Source organism: Equus przewalskii, chromosome 12 (genome assembly GCF_037783145.1).
Source record: "Equus przewalskii isolate Varuska chromosome 12, EquPr2, whole genome shotgun sequence".
NCBI lineage: Eukaryota > Metazoa > Chordata > Mammalia > Perissodactyla > Equidae > Equus > Equus przewalskii.
Window position 1 is genome coordinate 1,455,693 of NC_091842.1, and position 22,271 is coordinate 1,477,963.

The following is a 22,271-nucleotide window of genomic DNA, read 5'->3' on the forward strand; positions in this document are numbered from 1 at the left end:
TGACTCTACGCTTCATGGAGGTGAGGACCAGGCCTCTGTGTCATATTGTGTCCCCAGCGCATTTCGAGGACCCGGGGTGCAGGAAGTGCTACTGCTATTTCTCCACCAACCCTAAATCGCAGCCCAGAGAAGCCTTGAAGTCAGCTTGCAGATGTGAACACACACACGGGGGCTTCCCTGGAGACACGCGAAGGGGACGGAGCCTGGACACACGTGTTCATCCTTGTTCCCTCCTGAACGACGGCAGAGGGACGAGAGGTGGCAGCGGTGGACAATGTGGGTGGACGGGATTTCGGAAGAGGAAAAGCAGATAGACGAGAAGACAGGGCCTCGGCAGACCCGGGACAGCAGGAACGGGCCACGTGGCTCAGGATCCGGGTGGAGCCAGTGGGAAGGTCACTCCCCCCAGGTGACCGTGTGGCCCCTCCTGCAGAGAAGACAAGTTTCACCTGCAGGGACACGGAGCCCGACAGGCTCGGACAGGAGCCTGAGCCGAAGGAAGGGGCGACCTGAGGACTAAGGACCGTCAAGGCTGTCCTCGCTGTCCTGTGCACCAGGCTCACGCCCACGGGGATGGGCTGAGGACTCCGGGCAGCCAGCCAGCTGCGGCACCGCCCCCATCTCAGCAGCTGGCCTCCTGAGAAACCAACCTGTGGGATGCTGACTGGGACCCACACCTGCACAGGGCAGGGGCGGGAGCAGAGGCCTGCAGGAGGGAGGCAGCAGCAGCCCCAGCCCAGCTGACCCCGCAGGTTGGCGGGAGCTCCGCCGGGTGGCGCGCCCTGCACAGGCCTCCTCGGTCACCGACAGGCCGCCCCATCTGCGCCCGGGGCTGGCAGCCAAGCTCCCTGCCGACCCCACCCCTCCACCCGCAGCTGGGCGTGTCCGCATGTCCACGTTGAGCGGACCAGCCCGAGGTGGGGCGCCCCTGCCAAGCAGCCCGCCCAGAGGACAGGCAAGCAGAGGACACTGCCCGCCTCCGACCCAGAGACAGACATGAGGGGCCACCAGACCTGAGCTGGAGGAGACGGAAGCAGCAAGAGCAGCCACAGGATCACCTCTAACCCCACCAGGAAGGGGAGAAGTCTGTCCACAGCACAAAAGGACTGCTGGGAGGCACAAGCAGCACAGACACAGACACCACGCAAGGGTTAAAAGACACAGCAGAGACATTCCCAGAAAGCGCCCTTTTTAAAGAAAAAAAAAAAACGCAGAGATGGAAAATAACGAAGAAAAGATAAAACGAGAGCTCCCGGGAGCCCTGACTTCCAACCCACAGGATCCGCACAGAGAGATTACAGCCTGGGAAGGCAGAGACTATCAAGGAGACCATACGAGGAAAACATCCAGAAGCAAAAGACGTGTGTCTCCAGGCTGCACAGGCAGAACCTGCCGACGGTCAGAAGGCCGCGGAGAAAGGGAGGGCGCCGGAGACTGCAGAGAAAACCCGCAGAATGCCTCAGAACGGGCATCCCAACGGGCAGCGAGTCTCAGCACCGCCACGCGGGCCGGTGAGAGGACGGTGTGGTGGAGGGCGCCAGCTCCAAGGAAACTGAGCCCCCCAGAAGGTGAAACTCGGCCAAGTGCCAGTCAGAGCAGACAAGGGACACTTGTCCACGCTGGGTCTCAAAGATGACCCCACTGGTCCTCGGCTCTTGACGGACACGTCTTCCCAGACAGGGACGCAGCAGAGAGAGAAAGACGGGGTTCAGGGACACCCAGCAGAGGGAGACAGGAAGGTGACTGCTCTGCTCTGAGGGTGAGGGCTGGGCAGACGGCCGAGGGGCATGACGTCCCCATCAGAGCAGGGGGATGGGGGAGCTGGGGGGCAGGGGGCACAGCCAAGGAAAAGCAAGCAACCCAGAGCTGACGGGGGCCAGCTGTGTCTCAGAGTCCTGGGAAGGGTGTGACGGCTCCACCAGAGGACTCAGGAACACGGGACCCACCAAGGGAAAGCCCCGGCATGAAAGAGTGTGGTACACAGCGAGTCCAGGGCAAGAGGACAGAGGTACCCCCTGGATGGGAGACATGGCACCCCAGCTGTCAACAACGTGCACAAAGCCACAGGATGCCAAGTACCGAACACGGATCTACCCAAGCGGAGACACAGCCCTGCGGGGAGCGAGTGGGCAGGAAGACGTGTGTGTGTGTGTGTGCGCGCGTGTGCACGCTCACGGGCATAGGAAAGCTAAAGGCTCACTTCCACTAAGCACCCGAGAGTCTGTGTGAGCAGGGCCCATTCAGGAATGGAGCAGGCACAGACAGCAGGTCGGGGGGGGGGGGGGGCCTGCATTTGTCCCCAGGTCTGCAGCCACATTTGGCTTTTTGTCACATGTCAACGTGCGAGTCAAGGCCAGAACCATAACTGGGACTGCCCCACACCCCTCTGTTGGGCAGGGAGGAAAGACCCTCACAGGACAAGCTTCGTCGTGGCCCACCAAGGAAAGCCCTCTAATGGAGGCAGGGAGAGGGGCTGCTCCCTCTGCCTCCCTCCTGCCCAAGCCATTCTCACTGTGGCCGACCCGATGATGGTCACTAGGAGAGCTTGTGCTGACCGCAGAGGCTTGGGAAGGGCTTTTGTCCCTGAGGTGACGGGTGATGAGAGCCAGGACAGGTGGTAGGGCCTGCCATCACCAGGGTGGCTGGTGCTGAGACTGGACCCCCCACCATCCTCCCTACTCCCGCCCCACGAACAGGCCCCCTGCCATCCTCCTCCCCTCAATGGTGGCAGATGCCGCAGAGAGGGAGGCAGGAAGAAGGGGTGAAGGACGCAGCCCGGGGCGCGGGCATGGAGAAGAGAAGCCCTGCGCTGGCGGTGGACCAGGCCTCCGCCCGCCGAGCTGTCAAAGGCTGGCCGCCGTGGCTCCTGCAGCCGCTCTCTCTTTAGGAACTGGAAGCAGCTTTTGAAATTTGCCTTTGGGGACTCAGGGCAGAGTCATTTTTCTTTCTGAAAAGTGAATAAAAACACTTAGCCAATGCTGAGATTTTCAGGCTCTAAAAAACACCAAAAAGGACTAATATTTCACCGCTAGAAAGAGCAGCCCTCTGAGCCCAGGCTGCAGCAGTAGCTGTTTCTAAACCTGGCACAAGTAGGGCTGCTCCAAGGACAGTGGCGTGAAGGGCAAGGAGGAGGGCCTGGAGACTGGCCGCCAGAGGGAGGCTGCAGGGGGATCTGGGCGGCCGGGGCGGGCGGTGCATTTTCCGCTTGTCCAACAGCCTGGACAACCAGCTCCCAGCTCTGCTCCGAGCCAGGCAGGCGGCGTGTGCTCTCCCTCCCTGGACCTCTGCCCTCTCGTTGCTGGGGTCCCGGGCCCCTGGGCTCACATGCACCACGCCTTTGCAGCCTGGAGGGGTCTTTGGGACAGAGACAATGGTTTGTCACCCCTCGATCCACACCACACTGCACAGCAGGAGCGAGGACCGCCCATCTCTCTGACACCCATCAGGATCATTCTCTGTGGCCTGTTTCCTCAGTACGTCTGTAAGGAGGCTGAATGAGCACCCTGGGCCCACGATGGGGACACAGAGGCTAAGAAAAGGGATGGGACCAGCTCTCCACTGACCACCGCTAGCTTATGGTTCAGACTGAGGCTTCTCTGCCTTTGGAAATAGGGCTTCCTACAGCCTCTGCCGGAGCCGAACGGTCAGGCGACATCAGCTGGATCTGGGCCCCAAGGCCAAGGCTCTTGCGGTGACAGGGGTCAGGGGAGACAGAGCACGGCTGTCCCGTGACGCGGGCAGCCCATCAACAGCGGCCTCCCGGCAGCAGGACTGAACTCTCCGAAGCTGAGCCCACTTTAACCCTGGTCCGCCCTCGGCCCACAGGTCTCGTGTCCTCCCCAGGTCCAGAAGGGCAAGGCCAGAAACAAACCTGAGACTGGACCTGGGGACGAGGGAGAAGGCAGCAAGGCGCCAGGCTCCTGGCCGAGCTCCGGAAGGACAGCAGCGTCTGCTGTGAACGGGCCTGAAGCAGCCACGGGTTGGGAGTTCAAGGTTCTGAGCTGGGTTTGGCCTCCCTGGGCTCAAGGTGCCTGTGACAGGCCTAGGGAGGTGTGTTCAGTGCCTAGACGGTCTGGAGGAAGGACACACAGTGGGGACAGTGGTCGAGTAGGTGGGAAGTCAAGCCGTGGGACTGGATGATGAGGGCACACGGGAGCAGGTGACCAACGTGCGGCATGGGGTCTGGAGAAGGTTGTGGAGGAAGGCACGCACCCCCATCTCTGAAGGGCGCCTGGGGGCGAACGCCAACGCGCTCTGCGTGGTCCCTGCTCGAACAAAGACCAGGCGGTACCCATGTCCGCGAGGGGCATGTCTCCAGGTGGCAGAGGCCTTCCACGGGGCCCAGGTGACGGGTCACGCCTGACCTCCGACAGAAGACTCGCCCGCACGCGCACTGAGGCACGCAGCCTGCACACCCTCTTCTCCACAGACCGGGCCGGCGCCGAGTGGTGGCCTGTGTCTCCGCGGGACGTGCTCCTGGGCCCCGGGCAGGCGGCGGGGCAGTCTCTGCTCAGGCCCAAAGGCAGCCTCGCTTCCAGGGATGAATTATTCATGTCTTGTAACTTCTAAACTATTTCAGTTTTACATTTTTAAATATTTAATAATTAGGTATCAAATATTGATGCAATTTTATTAGCAACTGTGGGAGCCAGCACTGCAGGGCTGCGACTGTGGGTTTGCATCCTGGTCCTGGCTGGCCGGCGAGAGGGAGGAGGAGACGCGCCTTCTGTGGGCACTGAGCCTCTGGGACACCACGTGCAGAATGGGCCGCTGTGCCCACGCGGCACGGGTCTCCTGCTGGGCTCCCCTCGGAGGCCGCCTCCTGCCCCAAACCCAAATTCCAGGAGAGGAGCCTGGGTGCCAGCAGGTGCCGAGCTCCGAGCATGCCCGTGCCAGCCAGGCGGCGACAAGGCCCCAGCTCCCCTCCCCGCACTGTGCTCAGGCAGGGAGGCCTCTCCAAGAGAGGGTACGGCGGGGCACCACAGGCCCCAGTGCCGGCCTAAGTGATGGGCAGACGGCCCCACCATCCACCAGCCAGGGCCTCCTGCTGCCCCCCGGGGGGTGGCTCTGCCTCAACTGCCTAGAGCCAGAGGGCTCCTGGGACATGGTCTCCATTCTGAGCCATGTTTTCCCGCTGGGCCGGAAATTGCACGTTTTACACCAGAGAGGAGACACCCGCCCTGGAATTATATGCAGATGAGCAGCACGTGTGCCCACCGCCGGGCCGCTGGCAGACGCCTGCCTGGTATGCTCGGCGCCGGCTTTCAAACAGGGGCATCTCCGTGTGATTAACGGCTCACTCCAGCGAGCAGCTTGTCACCTTGCACAAAAATGATCTGAAAAGACACCAGCAATTACAGCCCACCAGATTACGGGGTGGGAGAGTCCCAGGGTGACAGGCGGGCGCTGACGTTCGATCATATTCCCGGGAAGACTCCCTCCCCCACCACTGAGAGCAGAGAGCGGGAGCAGCCCCGGAGGACACCCGCCCCTAGCCCGCTGGCTCCTTCGGGAGGATCAGCTGAGCCTCAGGGGAGGCCACAGCCCGCCCCTTGTCCGGTCCTCAGAAAGCCCTCGCACAGGAGCATGGCAGCCATCTGACAGATGTGGGGACAGGCCCCGGGAAGGCCAGTGCCCTGCTCAACAGCACCAGCCAAGGCACAGAGAAGCCGACACTCAGGCCTGGCCTTCAGGGTGGGACGGGTGCCCCAAAGGCCACCAGGCAGCACCAGCGCTGCTGTGAAGATCACCCCTGATCACTGGGTGCCACCTCGGGCTGGGAAGGCTGCCCTCAGGGGGTCGTTCAGGCCTTCTGACGACCCCACCAACAGGGGCCCCTCCGGGAAGCCCAGTAGTGTATTCATAGATCTCGCTGTCCTCTGACTTCACTTATTCATCTGTTTGGTTGTTTACCACCCATTTCTTCCAACTAAAGCCCATATCCCATGGCGGGGGGCTGGGAGGGGGGGGACCTGGGCTATGCTGCTCACGGCAGGTGTGTGTGGGGCGGGGGGCTGAGTGCTCGTTCAGTGAATGCTCACTCACTCCACGTGCACGCACTCAATCGTCGTAGCTCTGTGACCACCCTCTCAAGTGTCACTACATTCGTCTCCATTTCACGGACGGGGAAACGGAGGATCAGACAGCTGGAAGCTGCCTAAAGGATAAGCTCACACAAACCTGCGTGTGCTCACACACGCACACACTCACATACACCACCAGGCCAGACACGGTCCTGCACAGAGAACACAGAGCAGCTACATCGCATTATAAAACCCCGAGACGTGGACAGGAGGGTATCCAGCTTCATGCAAGATTCCAGCAGTTTCTTCCACACGGGCCCCAGTAGGCGCCTGTCACGGCTGACTGGGCAGCCACGGGGCAGGACGGAGGCTTCTGGGGAGCAGAAGAGTGCCGCGGGCCCCGGCTCACCAGCCGGGGAGGGGTTGGCCCTGCGGGTCCGCACGCCTGTCTGCGGAGGGCTGGGGCGCTCTCGAGCCACTCTGTGTGTGTCCCATTAACTTCCCACAGCGGCTTACAGAACCCAGCTCCCCGGAAGGCGAGCTCCCTTTTAGAAGAGGGAAGCCGGCTCAGAGCTCATCTTTTATTGACTGAGTCATTTTTGAGTCAATCTCTCTGCTTTCGGCCAGACAAGAGTTTTGAACCCTCGCTTCCCTGTCCCTCCTTTTGAGATGCGGCAGTCTGTTAAACCTGCTCATGCACGCGGCAGGGCCTCAGGTCTGAGCTGTAATGACTTCTTCAGAGAGCAGTGCGTGAAGGAGGAGGACCGCGGATTGGTTCGGCAGCTGGAGCAGCCAGAGAGAAGGCTCTGGAAGGAGGGAGGGCCAAGGGATGACAGAGGGGCGTGGTGGGCAGCAAGGCAGTCCTGACGGCTCAGGGGGTAGGGACGCAGGCTCCCCGCAGAGCTGGGCCTCGGCCTCCCTGGAAGATGGGTCTGGGCTGAGGAGTGAATACACGAAAAGCGGCTTGGCTCTGCTGTAAGATGGAACATGCCGGAAGCATGTGCGCCCAGCTTGGAGGGTGGGCAAGAGCGCTGCCCACAGAGGCTCTCCCGGGTGGTGAGCACTTCGCTGTCAAGGACAAAGAGCAGTGAGGCCCTCCGGGCCGCTCTCTGGCCTGGACAGCGGCAACGGTGTCCCAGGAGTCTGCTTGGGGTCAGCATCCTGGGGGCTCCGTTCCAGAACCACACTGCCGGCTACAGCACACACAACACTGTTTCCTAATTCAAAACTGCCCAGCACGGCAGGCGGTGTGGGCTCTGCGACAGCCTCTGCCCCAGGATGACGCTGAGGCTCAGGTGAAGCGGCTTGTCTGAGAATGCCCAGCTGGCGCTCACGCAGCCAGGGCCAGCATCTAGGTCGCCTGAACTCTGCTACTCGGAGCAGGCAGGGGGGCTTTCCCAGACAACCAATGACGTGCACAGCCGGTGCCCCCACCCTCGGAATTCCGGGGAAAATGCCACTGACACAGCCGTGCCCCTGCCACCCCACCCCGAGTTCGGTCACGGGAGACATTCTTCCTTGCAGTCTCCGCTCAGCTCCCCCTTCTTCAACGAGGCCACACTGACCGCGCTAGAACGACATGTGCAGGGCGGAGCGAAGGAGGGAGGAGAGAACGCTGTGGGGGTGTCCCTCCTGAGGCTGGCACGGCTTTCAGAGTCCCCTCAGGGCTCCCCCTGGCGCCCCCCAACAGCAGGCCCACCAGGTCGCCTGCCCAGGGCCCGCGGCCTTTCTCCCAGGATGGGGCACCCGGCTCTCGTGCTTCTGCGACCGTGGGCTTTGCCTGGAGCGGCAGGACTGCGCTGCTGCTCCTCCCCGAGTCTTAACGACCCTGTGAAAGTCAGAGGAGGAAATCCTTATTCCAGTCGAGGGATGATCGAGACGCAGACCAGGGAGGTGGTGTCACCTCCTGAGGCCCAGAAACTGAGACTGTTTCCTCACCCAGCAAAAGGGCCTCGCAGATGCAAGCGAACTAAGGAGGCTGAGATTTTGCAGGTGGCCCAGTGTCACCGTGAGGGTCCTCGCGAGGGGGAGGCAGGAGGTGCTGCAGGTGCCAACTGCTGGCTGAGAGGACAGAGGACGGGCCATGAGGCAAGGACTGCGGCCGCTTCCAGAAGCGGGGACGGCTGAAGCGCTCCTGCCCAGGGCCTCCAGGACGAAGGCAGCCCAGCCGACTCAGGAGCCCAGGGAGACTCCTGGCCCCCAGAAGCGGGGACGGCTGAAGCGCTCCTGCCCAGGGCCTCCAGGACGAAGGCAGCCCAGCCGACTCAGGAGCCCAGGGAGACTCCTGGCCCCCAGAAGCGGGGACGGCTGAAGCGCCTCTGCCCAGGGCCTCCAGGACGAAGGCAGCCCAGCCGACTCAGGAGCCCAGGGAGACTCCTGGCCCCCAGAAGCGGGGATGGCTGAAGCGCTCCTGCCCAGGGCCTCCAGGACGAAGGCAGCCCAGCCGACTCAGGAGCCCAGGGAGACTCCTGGCCCCAGAACTGTCAGATAATACACCTGTGCCGCTTCACGCCCTGGAGCTTGTGGTGGCTTGTCACAGCAGCCGCAGGGGCTCACGTGGTAGCTGTCTAAGGATACAGAGACCTCCGGATTCCAGGAGCTGAGCCTGGCTGCCAGTTAGCAACAGCAGCCTGACTGGCCCTCACCGTGAGCAGGCCCCGTGTCAGGCACTTGAGAAACACCGGTCGGCTATCTGAGAGTGTGCTGTGTGCTGGGATCATTCTAGGCTCAGAGGACACAGTGTGGACAAAGGGGTAAAACCCCAGCCTAACGGAAGTCCCATTCCGACGAGGGGACAGAGATGACGAACACCACAAGTAAGACAGGTGGTATTCCAGACGGCGGTGAGAAAGCAGGGGAGGGAGGAGACAGTGGTCCGGGTGGACGGCAAGTGGTGAGCGCTACGGAGAAGGAGGAGGCAGGGACGGGATGGCAGTCGGGAGCATCTTGCTGAGAAGGTGAGGCCTTAGCAGACCTCTGGGAGGCCAGGGGAGAGCTGGGCGGCTACCTAGGGAGAGCACGTCACAGGCAGAGCAAACAGTGGGTGCAAAGGTCCTGAGGTGGAGAGAGCTTGGACTGTTCAAGAGAAGCCCGGAGGCTGGAAGCTGATTTGGAAATCAAACAAGCTTTAAAAAGAACGACAAGGTTGGAGGACTCACGTTGTCAAGACTGTAAGGTATAGTGCCCGCGCCGGCAAACAGGTCAAAGGAACAGACCAGAGACTCTAGACCGGAACGCGCGCCAGCAGTAGATTCCCAAAGCAGCAGTTACAGCAGTTCCACGGGGGGAGGCTTCCAGCAAACCTGGGCCTGGAACAACTGGGTCTCTAAGAGGAAACAAACGACCTCGACTCCTTCACACCACACACAAAACGGACTTGACGTGGGCCGTGGGTCTACAAGCAAAAGCTTCCAGAAGACGACACAGGAGACTGCAACTTGGGGCTGAGCAAAGGTTTCTTAGGACAAATGAAGCACCAGGCATAGAAGAAACAGTGGATAAACTAAACATCAAAATTAAAAACTTTCGCTTATCAAATGACAGCATTAAGAAAATGATCGGAAGAGAACAATCCAATTAAAAATGGGCCAGAGATTCACTGAGGAAGATGGAGGAATGGCTAAGGAGCAGGTGGAAAGTGACGTCCTCAGGGAAACGCGGCCGCGGCGAGCCGCCCCTTCGCACCGTCGGAAAGCTGTCAGGAGTGACGCGGCCACCAGGAACCCTCCCACGGGGAACACGAGGCTACAGCCACTTTGGACAACGATTTGGCAGCTTCTTAAAAACTCAAACACAAATTCACTACACCACCCAGCACCTCTATGCCTGCCCGAGAGAAACGCAAACGTGTGTCCACAGAGACCTGTATTCAAGTGTTCCCGGCAGCGTGTTCATAACAGCCGGAAAGTGGAAACAACCCAAGTGTCCACCGACTGACGAAGGGACATGCAGAACACGGCGCATCCTGTTATCAAGGGAACGCCATCCCGTCCACAAAGACACCAAGTCCTGACACGCCACAGCACGGGGACCTCGAAACACTACGCTGAGTGGCAGACGCCAGACACAAAGGCCCACAGACCATCTGATCCAGTAGATGAGACGTCCAGAAGACACGGATCAAGAGGGACAGAGCGCAGACTAGCGGCTGCTGGGGCTGTGAGTGGGGCGCTGACTGAAGACGGGCCGGAGGGTCCTTCTCGGGTGACGGAGATGTTCTAAGGTCAGACTGCAGTGACGGCTGCACGATACTGCACACTTGCTAAAAGCCACTGCACACCCGCAACAGGTGAAGGCCAGGAGCCAACCTCGCCACCAGATGGTCCATTTGTCACCAGTGATGACCTATGCTGACATGTCATCATCACGCCAAGTCCAGTTTACATTAGGGCTCCCTCGGTGTTGTACAGTCTCTGGGTTTGGACAAATGTACAGTGACACGTGTCCAGCATTATGGTCTCACACAGAGCAGTTTCACCGCCCTAAAGATCCCCTGTGCTCCATCTGTTCATCTCTGCTTCCCCCAACCCCTGGCAACCGCCCATCTCTTACTGTCACAGCTGTGCCTTTTCCAGAATGTCACAGAGTTGGAATCAGACAGTGTGTAGCCTTTTCAGACTGGCTTCCTTCCCTTAGTGACATGCCTTTAAGGTCCCTCCATGTCTCTTCATGGCTTGGCAGCTCGTTTCTGTTTAGTGCTGAATCGCACTCCACTGTCTGGATGGACCAGTTCACTTGTCCTCTCACCCACTGAGGGCATCTCAGTTGCTTCCAAGTTTGGCGATGACGAACGAAGCTGGATAAACACCCGTGTGCAGGTTTTGTGGGGATGTGTTTTCAGCTCCTCTGGGTAAATAGCAAGGAGCGTGACGGCTGGGTCGTGTGGTAAGAGTGTGTTTAGTTTTGTGAGAAACCCCCAAACTGTCTTCCAAGGTGGCTGCTCTGTTCTGCGCTTCCCCAGCGATGATGAGAGGGCCTGGTGCCTCCAGCCTCGCAGTGCCTGGTGTTGTCTGGGTGCTGGGTTTTGGCCATTCCAAGAGGGGCGCAGTGGCATCTCGTCGTTGTGTGGGAATTCAGTTTTGAACGTGCTGGCTCTGCAGTGCCTGAGAGACCCCCACGGGGACACGGGGAAGTGTCAAGTGGAGAGTTGGGAGCTGAGGGAAGGAAGCACAGAGACCACAGACCCTGCAGACCAGCTCTTCCTTGGACGCAGGCCAGCCGGGGCTCCTCTGGCCGCCTGATTTCCCCAAGAACGCTGCCCCCCACTGCTGGTTCCCGAGCACACAGCCTTGCCCAGGTGGGCGGGCTCTCCACTGCACGGCACGGAGCTCTCCCCCAAGCAGCGGAGAAGACGGTTGCGGAGGGGAATGAGGGTGTGCTGGCGACCACCCATGGACCACATCGGGCCCCACCCCACAGACACGGCCAAGGCCCAGGTGGGCCCAGGCCACCGTGCTGAGTCACAGTGGCAGGGCCAGCTGGGGGCACTTGTTTCCAGGGAGAGGGTGAGGCAGGGCTGGGTCTGCGGCAGCCAAGGCTGACGGGCAGGTACGCCCCTTCCTCTGCCCCGTCTGCCTGCAAACCCACTGATTAAATTACACGACTTCTTTACAACTCCAATTAAACACCCAATTGATGGTGTTGCCCTTTATTACCTGACACTGAGAATAAACAAACAGTGAGGACGGGAACAGCCTGGGACACGCAGTAATTAACGTGCCAGCCAGTTTCCAACACAGCCCAGTGTCTGGAAGCGGGAAGGAGGGTGGGCTGGGGCCTCGGGCTGTTCTCCCACCTGGACGGCACCTGGGCCTGCCTGAGACCTGTCAGGGGAGACGTGCCTGGTGTCTCGGTCCAGGGCTGACCCTGAGGCCGCCCTCCCTGTCCATGTCTTGTTCTCTCTCCCACACCACAGGGACTCTGCCGACCTCAGGGCGCTGCAAGGCCTGGAGCAGCTGAGAACACGGGGCCACACGGCTCCTGCCCTGGGCTGTTGTGGGCTCTGCAGAAGCCGCAGCCAGTGACGGGGACGTCCATTTCAGGAGCTCTGGGTGGCAGCACTCCCTCCCTGCCAGCAACGGCAGTGACTTCCCACCGTCTTCAGGGCTGTGTGCAGACACCACGTGCCACCACCACCTTGCCTGGGGCCTCCCTGGGCCTCACGACCGCCCTGTGCACCTGGAATGACGTCCCACTTCACTGATGGCGAAGCTGAGGTCCAGAGAAGAGATGAGCCCTGCCCAGGCCACCCAGCTGTCAGGTGGCCAAGCAGGACCTGTACCCAAGTTCTAACCCTCAGGCCACCAGGCAACTTCCATCGAAGGCAAAAGTGCCCTCAGCTTCCAGGTCCCCTCTGCCTCTTGCCTTTCCTAGGGCCTGGGGCTCCTCCCATGAAGGCGGATACTCGATCCAAGCCGGCAGAACTGAGCGGGCTGGAGCTGCCAGGCAATAGGATTCGTGGGGCCACTTCTGTTTCCCCACAGATAGGCTCCTGGTGGTCCAGGCCAATGGGGCTGGTGAGAACGGCGTCATCATGGCCGGCACACCGAGCCCACGTCACACCCCGGCAGGCACTGTGCCAGAGCTCAAGAGGCAGCCGTCACAATGGTCCTGGGGCAGGGAGACTGACCTCATCTCAGAGCTGAGGGGACTGAGGCCGGGAGGGTGCAGACACTGGCCTGAGGTCACATGGCTGGGCCGTGGGCAGGGATTCCCAGAGCGAGCTCTGCCTGATCCCAAAACTCACAAAGTCACAGGCTCTCAGGGTTTCTGAAGCCAGGGCTGCGGCGAGAAAGTACCACAGCTCTCCATCCACGGCTCAAAGGCCCTTCCCTCAGGGACCCAAAGTTCACTTGACCCGGACCCCAGCCCAGCAGCAGACGCAGTCAGGGGGGCCCGTGCCTCCCAGGACCAAGCGCCTGCAGGGGTCTCCACGTGTCCAGGGGACTGCCCCCTCCCTGCGGCTGAGAAGGGGGTCCTGCCACATGGGTCTGCGCCTGGGAACCCTCTTTGTCCTGCGGGCCCGGCCTCACCCCCGTCCCAGAGACACTGATGCAGTGAAGCTGAAAATTCGCCTACCAAAGAAATTTATATCTTTAATGCAATTTCAGTAAAAAACAAAACCTCAATGGCTTTTTCTTGAACTTGACATAGTAATTCTAAAATTCATTTAGAATAATAAACAGGTAAGAAAATCTTTAAGTGAAAAAAAAAAAAGAGTAATGGCTGGCTCCATACCAAATATTGAAATGTATTTTAAAGTTATAATTACTAAAAACATGGTAGAGATAAATGAAATAAAAAACCAGGAAACATGAATACAGATCCTATTAAGTGTAAGAATTCAATAAAGACATGGACGCGTGATAAATCTACGGGGCGAGGAGGGGTATCTGATCAGTGGCCCAGGGCAGCTGTTCAGAGATCTGGGAGAAGGTCAGCTTAGATCTTGACCCCAGACCACACGCTAAAATAAGTTCCAAGTAGATTAAATCTTTAAATATGAAAAATAAGCCAAAAGATCCCAGAAGAAAATAGCATTATTTGTCAAATCACTAAAGAACTTCCTAAGCTTAAAAGTAGTGGAATTAATAGGTGAGACTCCAAAAGAAGTTGAAATTTTCCATATGAAATAATCATAAAGAAAAATTAAAAGTTAAGTTTCTACAGAAACAATGAAAAAAGAGATAAAGGAGGATGGGTGATGATGAGACCATTCTGGAGAGGAGAAATAAAATATTCTCCCTTATTAGCAGTTAAAGTGAGCTGCCATTTTTATTTAAAGTTTTAGAGAATCATGCAGTAACCTGGCACTTGGCGTGCGGTTCTGTAAGGGTTAGCACGGCACAGACTTGTGTGACGCCGCCGCCAAGATGCAGCGTGGCTCTGTGGCCTGACAGTTCTCTCGGCACGCCTGGCGGCACCCCGGGCCCAACACCTGCAGGCACTGGTCTGCTCTCCGACCTGCACCTCTGCCCTTCCAGAACGGCCTCGCAACGGGCCCCGAGGCCTGGCTCCCTTCCCGCACAGAGCCTCCAAGAGCCCTCCGCGCGTTGAGCACGTCGGCGGTGGCTATTTGCACGCTGAGTACCATCCCACTGGCCGATGGACCAGGGTGTTTATCCACTCATCCATTAAAGGACATTTGGGCTGTTAACAGTTTTTGTGACTATGAGTAACGCTGCTATAAAAATTCATGAGTTCCGGTTCTGGGAAAGATGAAGAAAGTAAATTCAACCTTGTCTCTCACTGAAGGCGTCGATTAATACTGGAGAGAATGCACAGAACAGCTGACTGAAGACCCAGAAAAGTAAAAGGCTACGGGCAGACTGAGGAAGGACCCAGAATTCTAAATATCCCCAAGCCCTTCCGGTTTTAACTCAGTAAGTGTACGGATCAACTTGGGCAGACCAGACACCCGCATGATCACGCATCTTCTCATCCACGAACTCCGTATGTCTCTTGGTTTATTTCAATCTCCTTTGGCTTCTTGCTTCAATGCTTTGCAGTTTTCACCATACAGGTCTTTTACCTGTTTTGTTACACTTATTTTGTTAACTCTACGAATTTCATTTTGGGGAGAGGGAATAGAAATGGTTTTATGTCTTTAATTTCAGCTTCCTCATGTTCTTTGCTAGTATATAATATATAACATACGTACATATTATACACACGCGCACACACACACTCACATCTCATATCAAGTGAGTTCAGCAAGGTTGCAGAATACAGGATCACTACCCAAAATCAGCTGAACTCACTTTGTTGGTTTTTTAACTTCTTGTGATTTTCTACATAGACAATCACGTCATCTGCAAGGAGGAAAGTCTGTCCCTTCCTTTCCAGTCTGGTGCGTTTTCTCTCCTTAATCAGGGTGGCGAGAGTCAACATCTTCGCCACATTTCTGACTTGAGGGGAAGCACTGAACCATCCACCACTAGGTACAGTGTCAGATGGAGGGTTTTTGTAGATGCTCTTTATTGAGCTGAGGATGTTCTCCTCTCTTCCTAGTTTGCTGAGAGGTTTTGTGGGTGTCGAATTTTGTCAAATGCTTTTTCTTCATCAACTGATTTGATCGTGTTGATATCTGAATGCTGAACCAGACTTGCATTCCTGGAATAAACTAAAAAATGAATTCCTGTAGGTTTCGGTTTTGAAATTAGGATAATATTTGCTTCATAAAATGAGTTGAAAAGTACTCTGCCTTCAATTCTCTTGAAGAGAATGTAGAGAATTGGCGTTAATTTTTCTTTAAATATTTGGCAGAATTCACCAGTGAAACCATCTGGGCCTGGAGATTTCTTTTCCGGAAGGTTTTTGATTATGGATTCGGTTTATTTAACAGCATAGGACTCTTCAGATTATCGACTTCACACGGGTGAGTTTTACATTTGGAGTTTCCTGAGTTTGCTGCTGCCGTTTGTCTGGAGCCCCGTAGCGCCCAGCTTGGGAGCAGGCAGAGAGAATGTCGAGAGAAGCCCTCGCTTTCTGGCCCAGGAAGGAAGGAGGGGAAGTGCCTCCATTGTTCTTTCTCCACCCTCCCCCATCCCGGCCCCGGGGAATCCTGCGGAGGTGCAGCAGACGCCTGAACCTGAACAGCGAGCCTTCTCTCCAACCCGCAGCGCTGAGACCCCGAGAGGGCGGGGTGACTCCGCTGCCTCCCTCTCCACACCCCCGCTGGTGCTGGCTCCAGCGCCGACGATGCACGTGCGGGAATGCGGGAAGGGCACCGCACGGCAGAGCCGGAAGCACAGCCCTGACTTCTGGCCAGAGCCTGGAAGGGAGCCCTCAGGGAAGCGGAGAACGAGGAGAGATCGGGACAGGCATTCCAGAGGACGTGCCCACACAGAGAGGGACGGACCCCTAAACGTCCCTCTGAGCTGGGCGTGTGGGGAGCCAGCCCTAACACCACAGCAAGGGCTCTGAGAACTGGACTGCGGGCCGGACCACTGCCCAGGACCCAAACAGGCCGACAGAGCACCGTGAAGGCTCTGGAACCGAGCTGACGGCAGAGGCACAGCTCTCGGAGGGTGCTGGGCACTGCGGCTGAACCCACCCAGGCCGACGGGCTGCTGAGACCCACCAGCCAACAGAGATTATTAACCTTCTCCGCAGAATTTCACAAAGACCTAGAATCTCATGACATGATCTTCAAAATGTGCAGAACACAATCCAAAACCAAGCAGCATACGAAGAACCAAGAAAATATAAACTTGCTAGGAAAAACACAGCCAAGAGGCGCCAAGCCCAAGACGACGGAGATGTGAGAACAGTCAGACGCCCCAAGAAGTGAGTGATTACAAAACATGTCCTTAGCTTGTCACAGTCGCCTTAGAAACAAGGCTTTACCACTGAAACTGGACACGGAAATCACATCAGCATACAGGCCCACCCCTTTACGCTACCGCTGTCATCGCGGCGACGGACACCGAAACCCACTGGACACCATCCTTGTCTGGTGCATCTTTCCGGTCCCTTCAGTTCTAACTTACAGATATCCTTACACTTGCTGTAGGTTTCTCACAGTCTCTGCTTTTAACCCAGGGGGGAAATCACCTGAATGCCTGCAGATGACTCATCAGAAACGTGGAGGCCAGAAAGTAGGGAAACAATGTCCGTTGCTGAAGTGTTAAAGGAAGAGAAGTGCTGGCCCAGAATTCCACATGCAGCAAAGACACCCGTCAGGAACGAGGGAGAATAAAGACACTGTCGACCAAAGGGGACCTCGAGGAGGAGCCATCACCAGCCGTCACTAACAGACATGCTGAAGGAAGTTCTTCCGGCAAAAGGAAACGACACAGAGGGAGACTTGGAATTTCAGCAATGAAGGAAGAGCCACAGGGATTTTAAAGTCTAGGTAAAAATCATGAACCAATTTTCTCCTCTTATGCTCTTTAAAATATGTGCGACAGTTAAAAGCAATAATTATAACATCTTATGGTGGGATTTTCAGTGTAAACAGAGTAAGGACAAACAATGACGACGACACGGGGGCTGTGGAAGCTGACATTCCAAGATCTGATCATCCTCAAGCGGTAAGAGATTAAGTCCAAGAGCACTGTGAAAAGTTAAGCATGCATATTGTAACCCCTGAAAGTCACTTCAAAAAGTATCCACAGACATATAACTTAAAAAACTAAGATAAATCAAATAGAATACTAAAAAATGTTCAAAGAATCTGAAAATAGGCAGAAAAGGGGAAATAGGAATAAAATACAGAGGGCAAACAAAATGACTCCTAAAATGGTAGGCCTAAAACCAAATGCATTTAAAAAATTACATGAAATATAAACGGTCTAAATACACCTATTAAGGGACAGAACATGTTTTTATCAGGTGCACATGGAACATTTAGGAAGACAGCTCATAGTCTCAGCCATCAAACAAATCTTAAATTTAAAAAAGTTGAAATTATACAAAGTATATTCCCTGATTATAACAAAATTAAACAAGAAATGAGTAACAGAAAGATACCTGGAAGGTCTTCAGACACTGTGAAATTAAAAAACACACTTCTAAATAATCTATGAATCACAGAGGACATCTTAAAGGAAATTTGAAAATTTTTTGAACTGAAAAAGAAATTACAGCATACTAAAATTTGTGTGATACAGCTAAAGTAGTGCTTCGATGGAAATTTACAGCACCAAATGCTTATATTAGAAAACAAAAAAGATCTCAAATCCGCAATCTAGCCTTCCACCTTAAACTAGACAGGGGGCAAGCCCCATGGTTGAGTGGTTAAAGTTCTGCGCACTCCCCGGCCTGGGGTTCACGGGTTTGGATCCCGGGTGCAGACCTACTCCACTCATCAGCCGTGCTGTGGAGGCGTCCCACATACAAAGTAGAGGAAGACCGGCACAGATGTTAGCTCAGGGCTAATCTTTCTTAAGCAGAAAAGAGGAGGATTGGCAACAGATCTTCGCTCAGGACAAATCTTCCTCACCAAAAGAAAAAAAAAAAAGAAAGAAGAAAGGAACTAGACAAAGAAGAGCAAGATGAAGCCAGAGCAAGTAGACGGTAGGAAAAATAAGGAAAAGGGCAAAAATCAGAAAAATTGAAAATAGAATAACAATCCTGAAAACTCAATGAAACCAAAAGCTAGGTCTTTGGAAAGATTGACAAAATGGATACATATCCAGCAAAGATGACAAAGAGAAAAAGAGCAAAGACATAAATTGCCAAAATCAGGAAGGAAAGAGGGGGTTATCGTTGCATACTCAGTGGAGATTATAAAATTAATAAGAGAACAGTACAAATAATTCCATGCCATAAATTTGATAACTTAGACAATAAAGGACCAATTCCTCAAAAAACCCCTCAAACTACCAAAATTCACCCAAGATAAAACAGATCCTCTGATATTCCCATTGTCTTAATCTGTTTGGGCTGCCACAACAGAACACCGTAGACCAGGGGGCTTATGAACAAGAGACATTGGTGTCCCACAGTTCTGGAAGGTGGAAGGCCAAGGCCAGGGTGCAGGCAGATTCTGTGTCTGGTGAGGGCACTTTACTGGTTCCACAGACAGCTGTCTTCTCCCTGTGTCCTCACATGGCAGGAGAGGCGAGAGAACTCTCTGTAGTCTCTCTTACAAGGGCAGCAATTCCATCCTGAGGGCACCACCCTCACGACCTAGTTGCCTCCCAGAGGCACCACCTCCAACACCATCACATTGGGGGTTAAGCTTCAAGATAGAGGTCTTGGGGGTGGGTATGGACACAAATATTCAGTCTGTTGCCCCTCTAACTATTAAGAACCCCCGACAACCAAAATACACAAGCCCAGACGGTTTCACCAGGGAATCTTACAAAACATTTTAAGAAGAAATAACACTAATCCTACATGATCTCCTCTAGAAAACAGAAGAGGAACACATTCTAACTCATTTCTTTCATGACGCTGATACCTAAACCAGACAAGGACAAAAGAAGAAAACTATAGACCAATATGGACAACGACACAAAAATTATTGACAAAATATTAGCAAGTAGAATCCAGCAACATATAAAAAGAAGAATATACCACAACGAAAGGGAATTTATCCCAGGAATGCAAGGCTGGTTCAATATTGAAACATTCCACAAATAATCCACCACATTGACAATCTAAGGAAGAAAAAACACATGATCATATCAACTGATGCAGAGAAAGCATGTGACAAAATTCAACATCCGACATGATAAACACTGTCAGCAATCTAAGAACAGAAGGGAACTTCCTCAACTTGATAAAGAGGATCGACAAATAATCTACAGCTAACATCACACTTAACTGTGAAAGGCTGAGTGCTGTCCCCTAAGATCAGGGACAGGAATGTGGCCAGGATGCCTACTTTCACCACTCCTATTCAACACCGTACTGAAGTGCTAGCCAGGGAATAAGGCAAGAACATGAAATACAATGCATCCACGTTTTAAAGGAATAAACAAAACACTCCCTATTCACAGATGACATGATTGCAGACAATAAACTGCAACAATGAACCTCTCCCAGAACTAACAGGTGATTCAGTGAGGTCCCAGGATACAAGACCAACACAAAAACCACTCATATTTCTACACACAAGCAAAGAACAAATGGAAACAGTAAAAACAAACAAAAAATACTTAAATAACTCCAAAAAAAAAATGAAACACTTAGGTGTATTTTTACGTAGTGGGTACGTGTGCCGAAATCCACAAAACGCTGGTGAAAGAAATCAAGGAAAATGCAAATCAGTGGAGAGACACCTGTGTTCTGGATTGGAAACACTCATCACAGAAACACACGGATTCTCCCCAAACTCCTCTACAGATTTAATGGAATTCCCACCAAAACCTTGGCAGGAATTTTGTAGATATAGACAAGCTGAATCTAAAATTTATATGGAAAGGCAATACAACTAGAATTGCCAAAATGATTTTGAAAAAGAAGCATAAAGTTGGAGGAATCATGCTATCGATTTTAAGACCTGCTATCAAGCTACAGCATCCAGACAGTGTGATGTTAGCAAAGCAGACACGCTCAGATCAACGTAACGGGAGAGAGGGGGGCAGAAATGGACCCAAACAAACCAGTCACTTGATTTGACAAAGGTGCCAAGGAAATTCAACAGAGACATGACATTCAACAAATGATGTTGGAACTAGACATTCATACGAAAAACCCCAAATCCAAGAAAGTACCTCGATCTAAATCTCACATCGTATGCAAAAATGAACTCAAAATGGATCACAGATCTAAATGTAAACTAAAAATCTTTCAGTAGAAAACGTAAGAAAAAACATGTCTTAACTTTGGGGCAGGCAGAGTTCTTAGATCTGACTCCTACAAGAGAAAACCGCTCATCAGCGTGCATCCAGATTAAAAAGGTTTGCTCTGAGAAAGACACTGTTAGAAAAGGAAACTGCCCAGACTCAATACTAAAGTAAGAATCCAGTCAAAGAACGGGCAAAAACTTGCAGAGATTCCACCCAAGGGGATCCAGGGATGGCTGATATGGGACAAAAGATGCTCAGCGTCCTTAGACAGCAGGGAAATGCAAACGGAAATGTGCTGAGAGTCCACCACACACACGTTAGAAAGACTGAAATACAAACCGTGACACCAGGTGCCGGTGAGGACGCGGACCACGGGACTCACACGTGGCTGCTGGGCACGCAGCCGTGCAGCCACTCGACAACAGCGTGGCAGCTCCTCACAAAGAGAACGGCCCACTTCCACGGGACCCACCAACCCCACTCCTAAGAAAAGCACTGACGTCCACGCAGGAACCTGCACGGTCACTTCTTGCCTTCAGTGCTCCGCAGTTTGACTCTGGCCTCCCTGGCTGTGTCTGACCCACCGCCGTGGGCTGGGGTTCCACTGTCAGCTCGGTCTCCGAGCCTCTGCAGGGCTTCTCAGATGAGCCCATGGGCATGCATCTGGTGCCCCGGTCCCTGCCTGGGAGAGGCTGCTCGCCTGGGCTGTGGGCCTCCTCTGGCTGCTGCCATCTTGGAGCTTCCCGTGTCTCTCGGGGAAGACACTGGTGCCCAGGCCACCTCAGCTAGGGGTCCAGAAACCTCTCGCTCCCCTTCAAGGTCCCTCGGCTGCTCAGCCCCCGAGGGACAGGAACATCAGGTGGAGTGTGAGGGCTCTGGGGCAGCTGAGGAGCTCCCACTGCCCCATCTGGGGGCATCTGCAGAGCTCTGGGAGCCAAGCCGGCCGGCCGCACAAGCAAACCAGCAGCCGCTTCAGACGCAAGCGGCCCCTCCCTCCCCACGTGCTGCCAGGCCTGGGCAGGTGGGCAAGGAAGGCCTCAGACAGAGACATGGGCCCTCCTGCTGCACCCGGTGCCAGTGGGCAAGCGGGGAGCGCTCTGCGGAGGCCCAGAGGGGTGGCTGGGGGAGGCCAAGGGAGTCCGAATCCTGCCTCTCCCTCTGCTCTTCCCTGCAGTCTGCGTGCCTGTTCGGAGGTAGCCCCTCCAGCTGAGAGGAACGAGCTGAGCCGGGGAAAGAGCAGGGCAGGACGCTTCCTACGCGGGCCATGGAGAATGATGGGGTGGGGGCTCGTACCTGCTCCCCGAGGCTCTAAGTTGTCAGAGGCAGCTCCTGAGTCAAGCATGGCCTCCTGATCTCAGGGCTACAGCCATCTCTAGACCTCGGGCAGCCAGACCATTGGCCACAGCAAACACTAGCTCTGTCACCTTGTGCCAGGTGCCAAGCCACGTGGAGCCTCACGTGGGACCCATGGCTGGGCCAGGCCTCCCTGCTCACTGTAAGGTCTTCCCGAGGGAGTGACTGCTCTAGGGCAGCCGCTGGGACCTGCTCCAGCAAGGTGCTCCCAGCCTTCTGGCCCCTGCCCTCCCAGGTCCCTCACAGCTCTGCCATCCCGGAGCCTGTGCGGGGCCCTGACTTCCCACAGAGGAAAGCAGCTGGCTGCTCGCTGTGGCTCCTCCAGGCTGCCCTTCCGCTCTGTCTGCCTCACTCTGATGCCATGAGGAACCCCCAGCCCTGCCCTGCGAAGCTCCCAGGGCTGGTCTGGGCATGCTGGTTTTCCTTCCCCATCGGGATCGTGTTCCTTGCTGGCCGGACCCAAGGGCAGCACCGCGGCCTGGCTCAGGGCTGGGCACACGGCGGGGTAGGGGTGTGTGTGACCTCGCGTGATCCCTCCCTGGAACACCAGCCCCTCTCCTCGGCTCCACGTGGCCTGCAAAGCTCGGCTGAAGCCCCTGCCCTGGCCCAAGGAAGCTGCCCGGCCTCCTCCCCCACAGCCCCCTCCCTGTGCCCC

The 22,271-nt window shown here is 55.3% G+C and overlaps 1 protein-coding gene across 18 annotated transcripts in view; it reads right to left on the reverse strand.

Moving 5' to 3' along the window:
- The window catches only part of MAD1L1 (mitotic arrest deficient 1 like 1), a 415,963-nt gene that overhangs the window by 62,791 nt on the left and 330,901 nt on the right, over positions 1-22,271 (reverse strand). Inside the window, exon 17 of one of the 18 annotated variants that reach the window (XR_011524656.1) lies at positions 111-2,947. The exons of 16 other annotated variants lie outside the window; for them this stretch is intronic. Coding sequence is in view for 1 of the 2 variants with exons in the window: in XM_070567317.1 (XP_070423418.1) it covers positions 2,925-2,947 (23 nt within the window). In the remaining variant the exon portion in view is untranslated. Of the gene's footprint in view, positions 1-110; positions 2,948-22,271 lie in introns of those variants that run through there. One more of the 18 variants, XM_070567317.1, reaches the window with a different exon arrangement.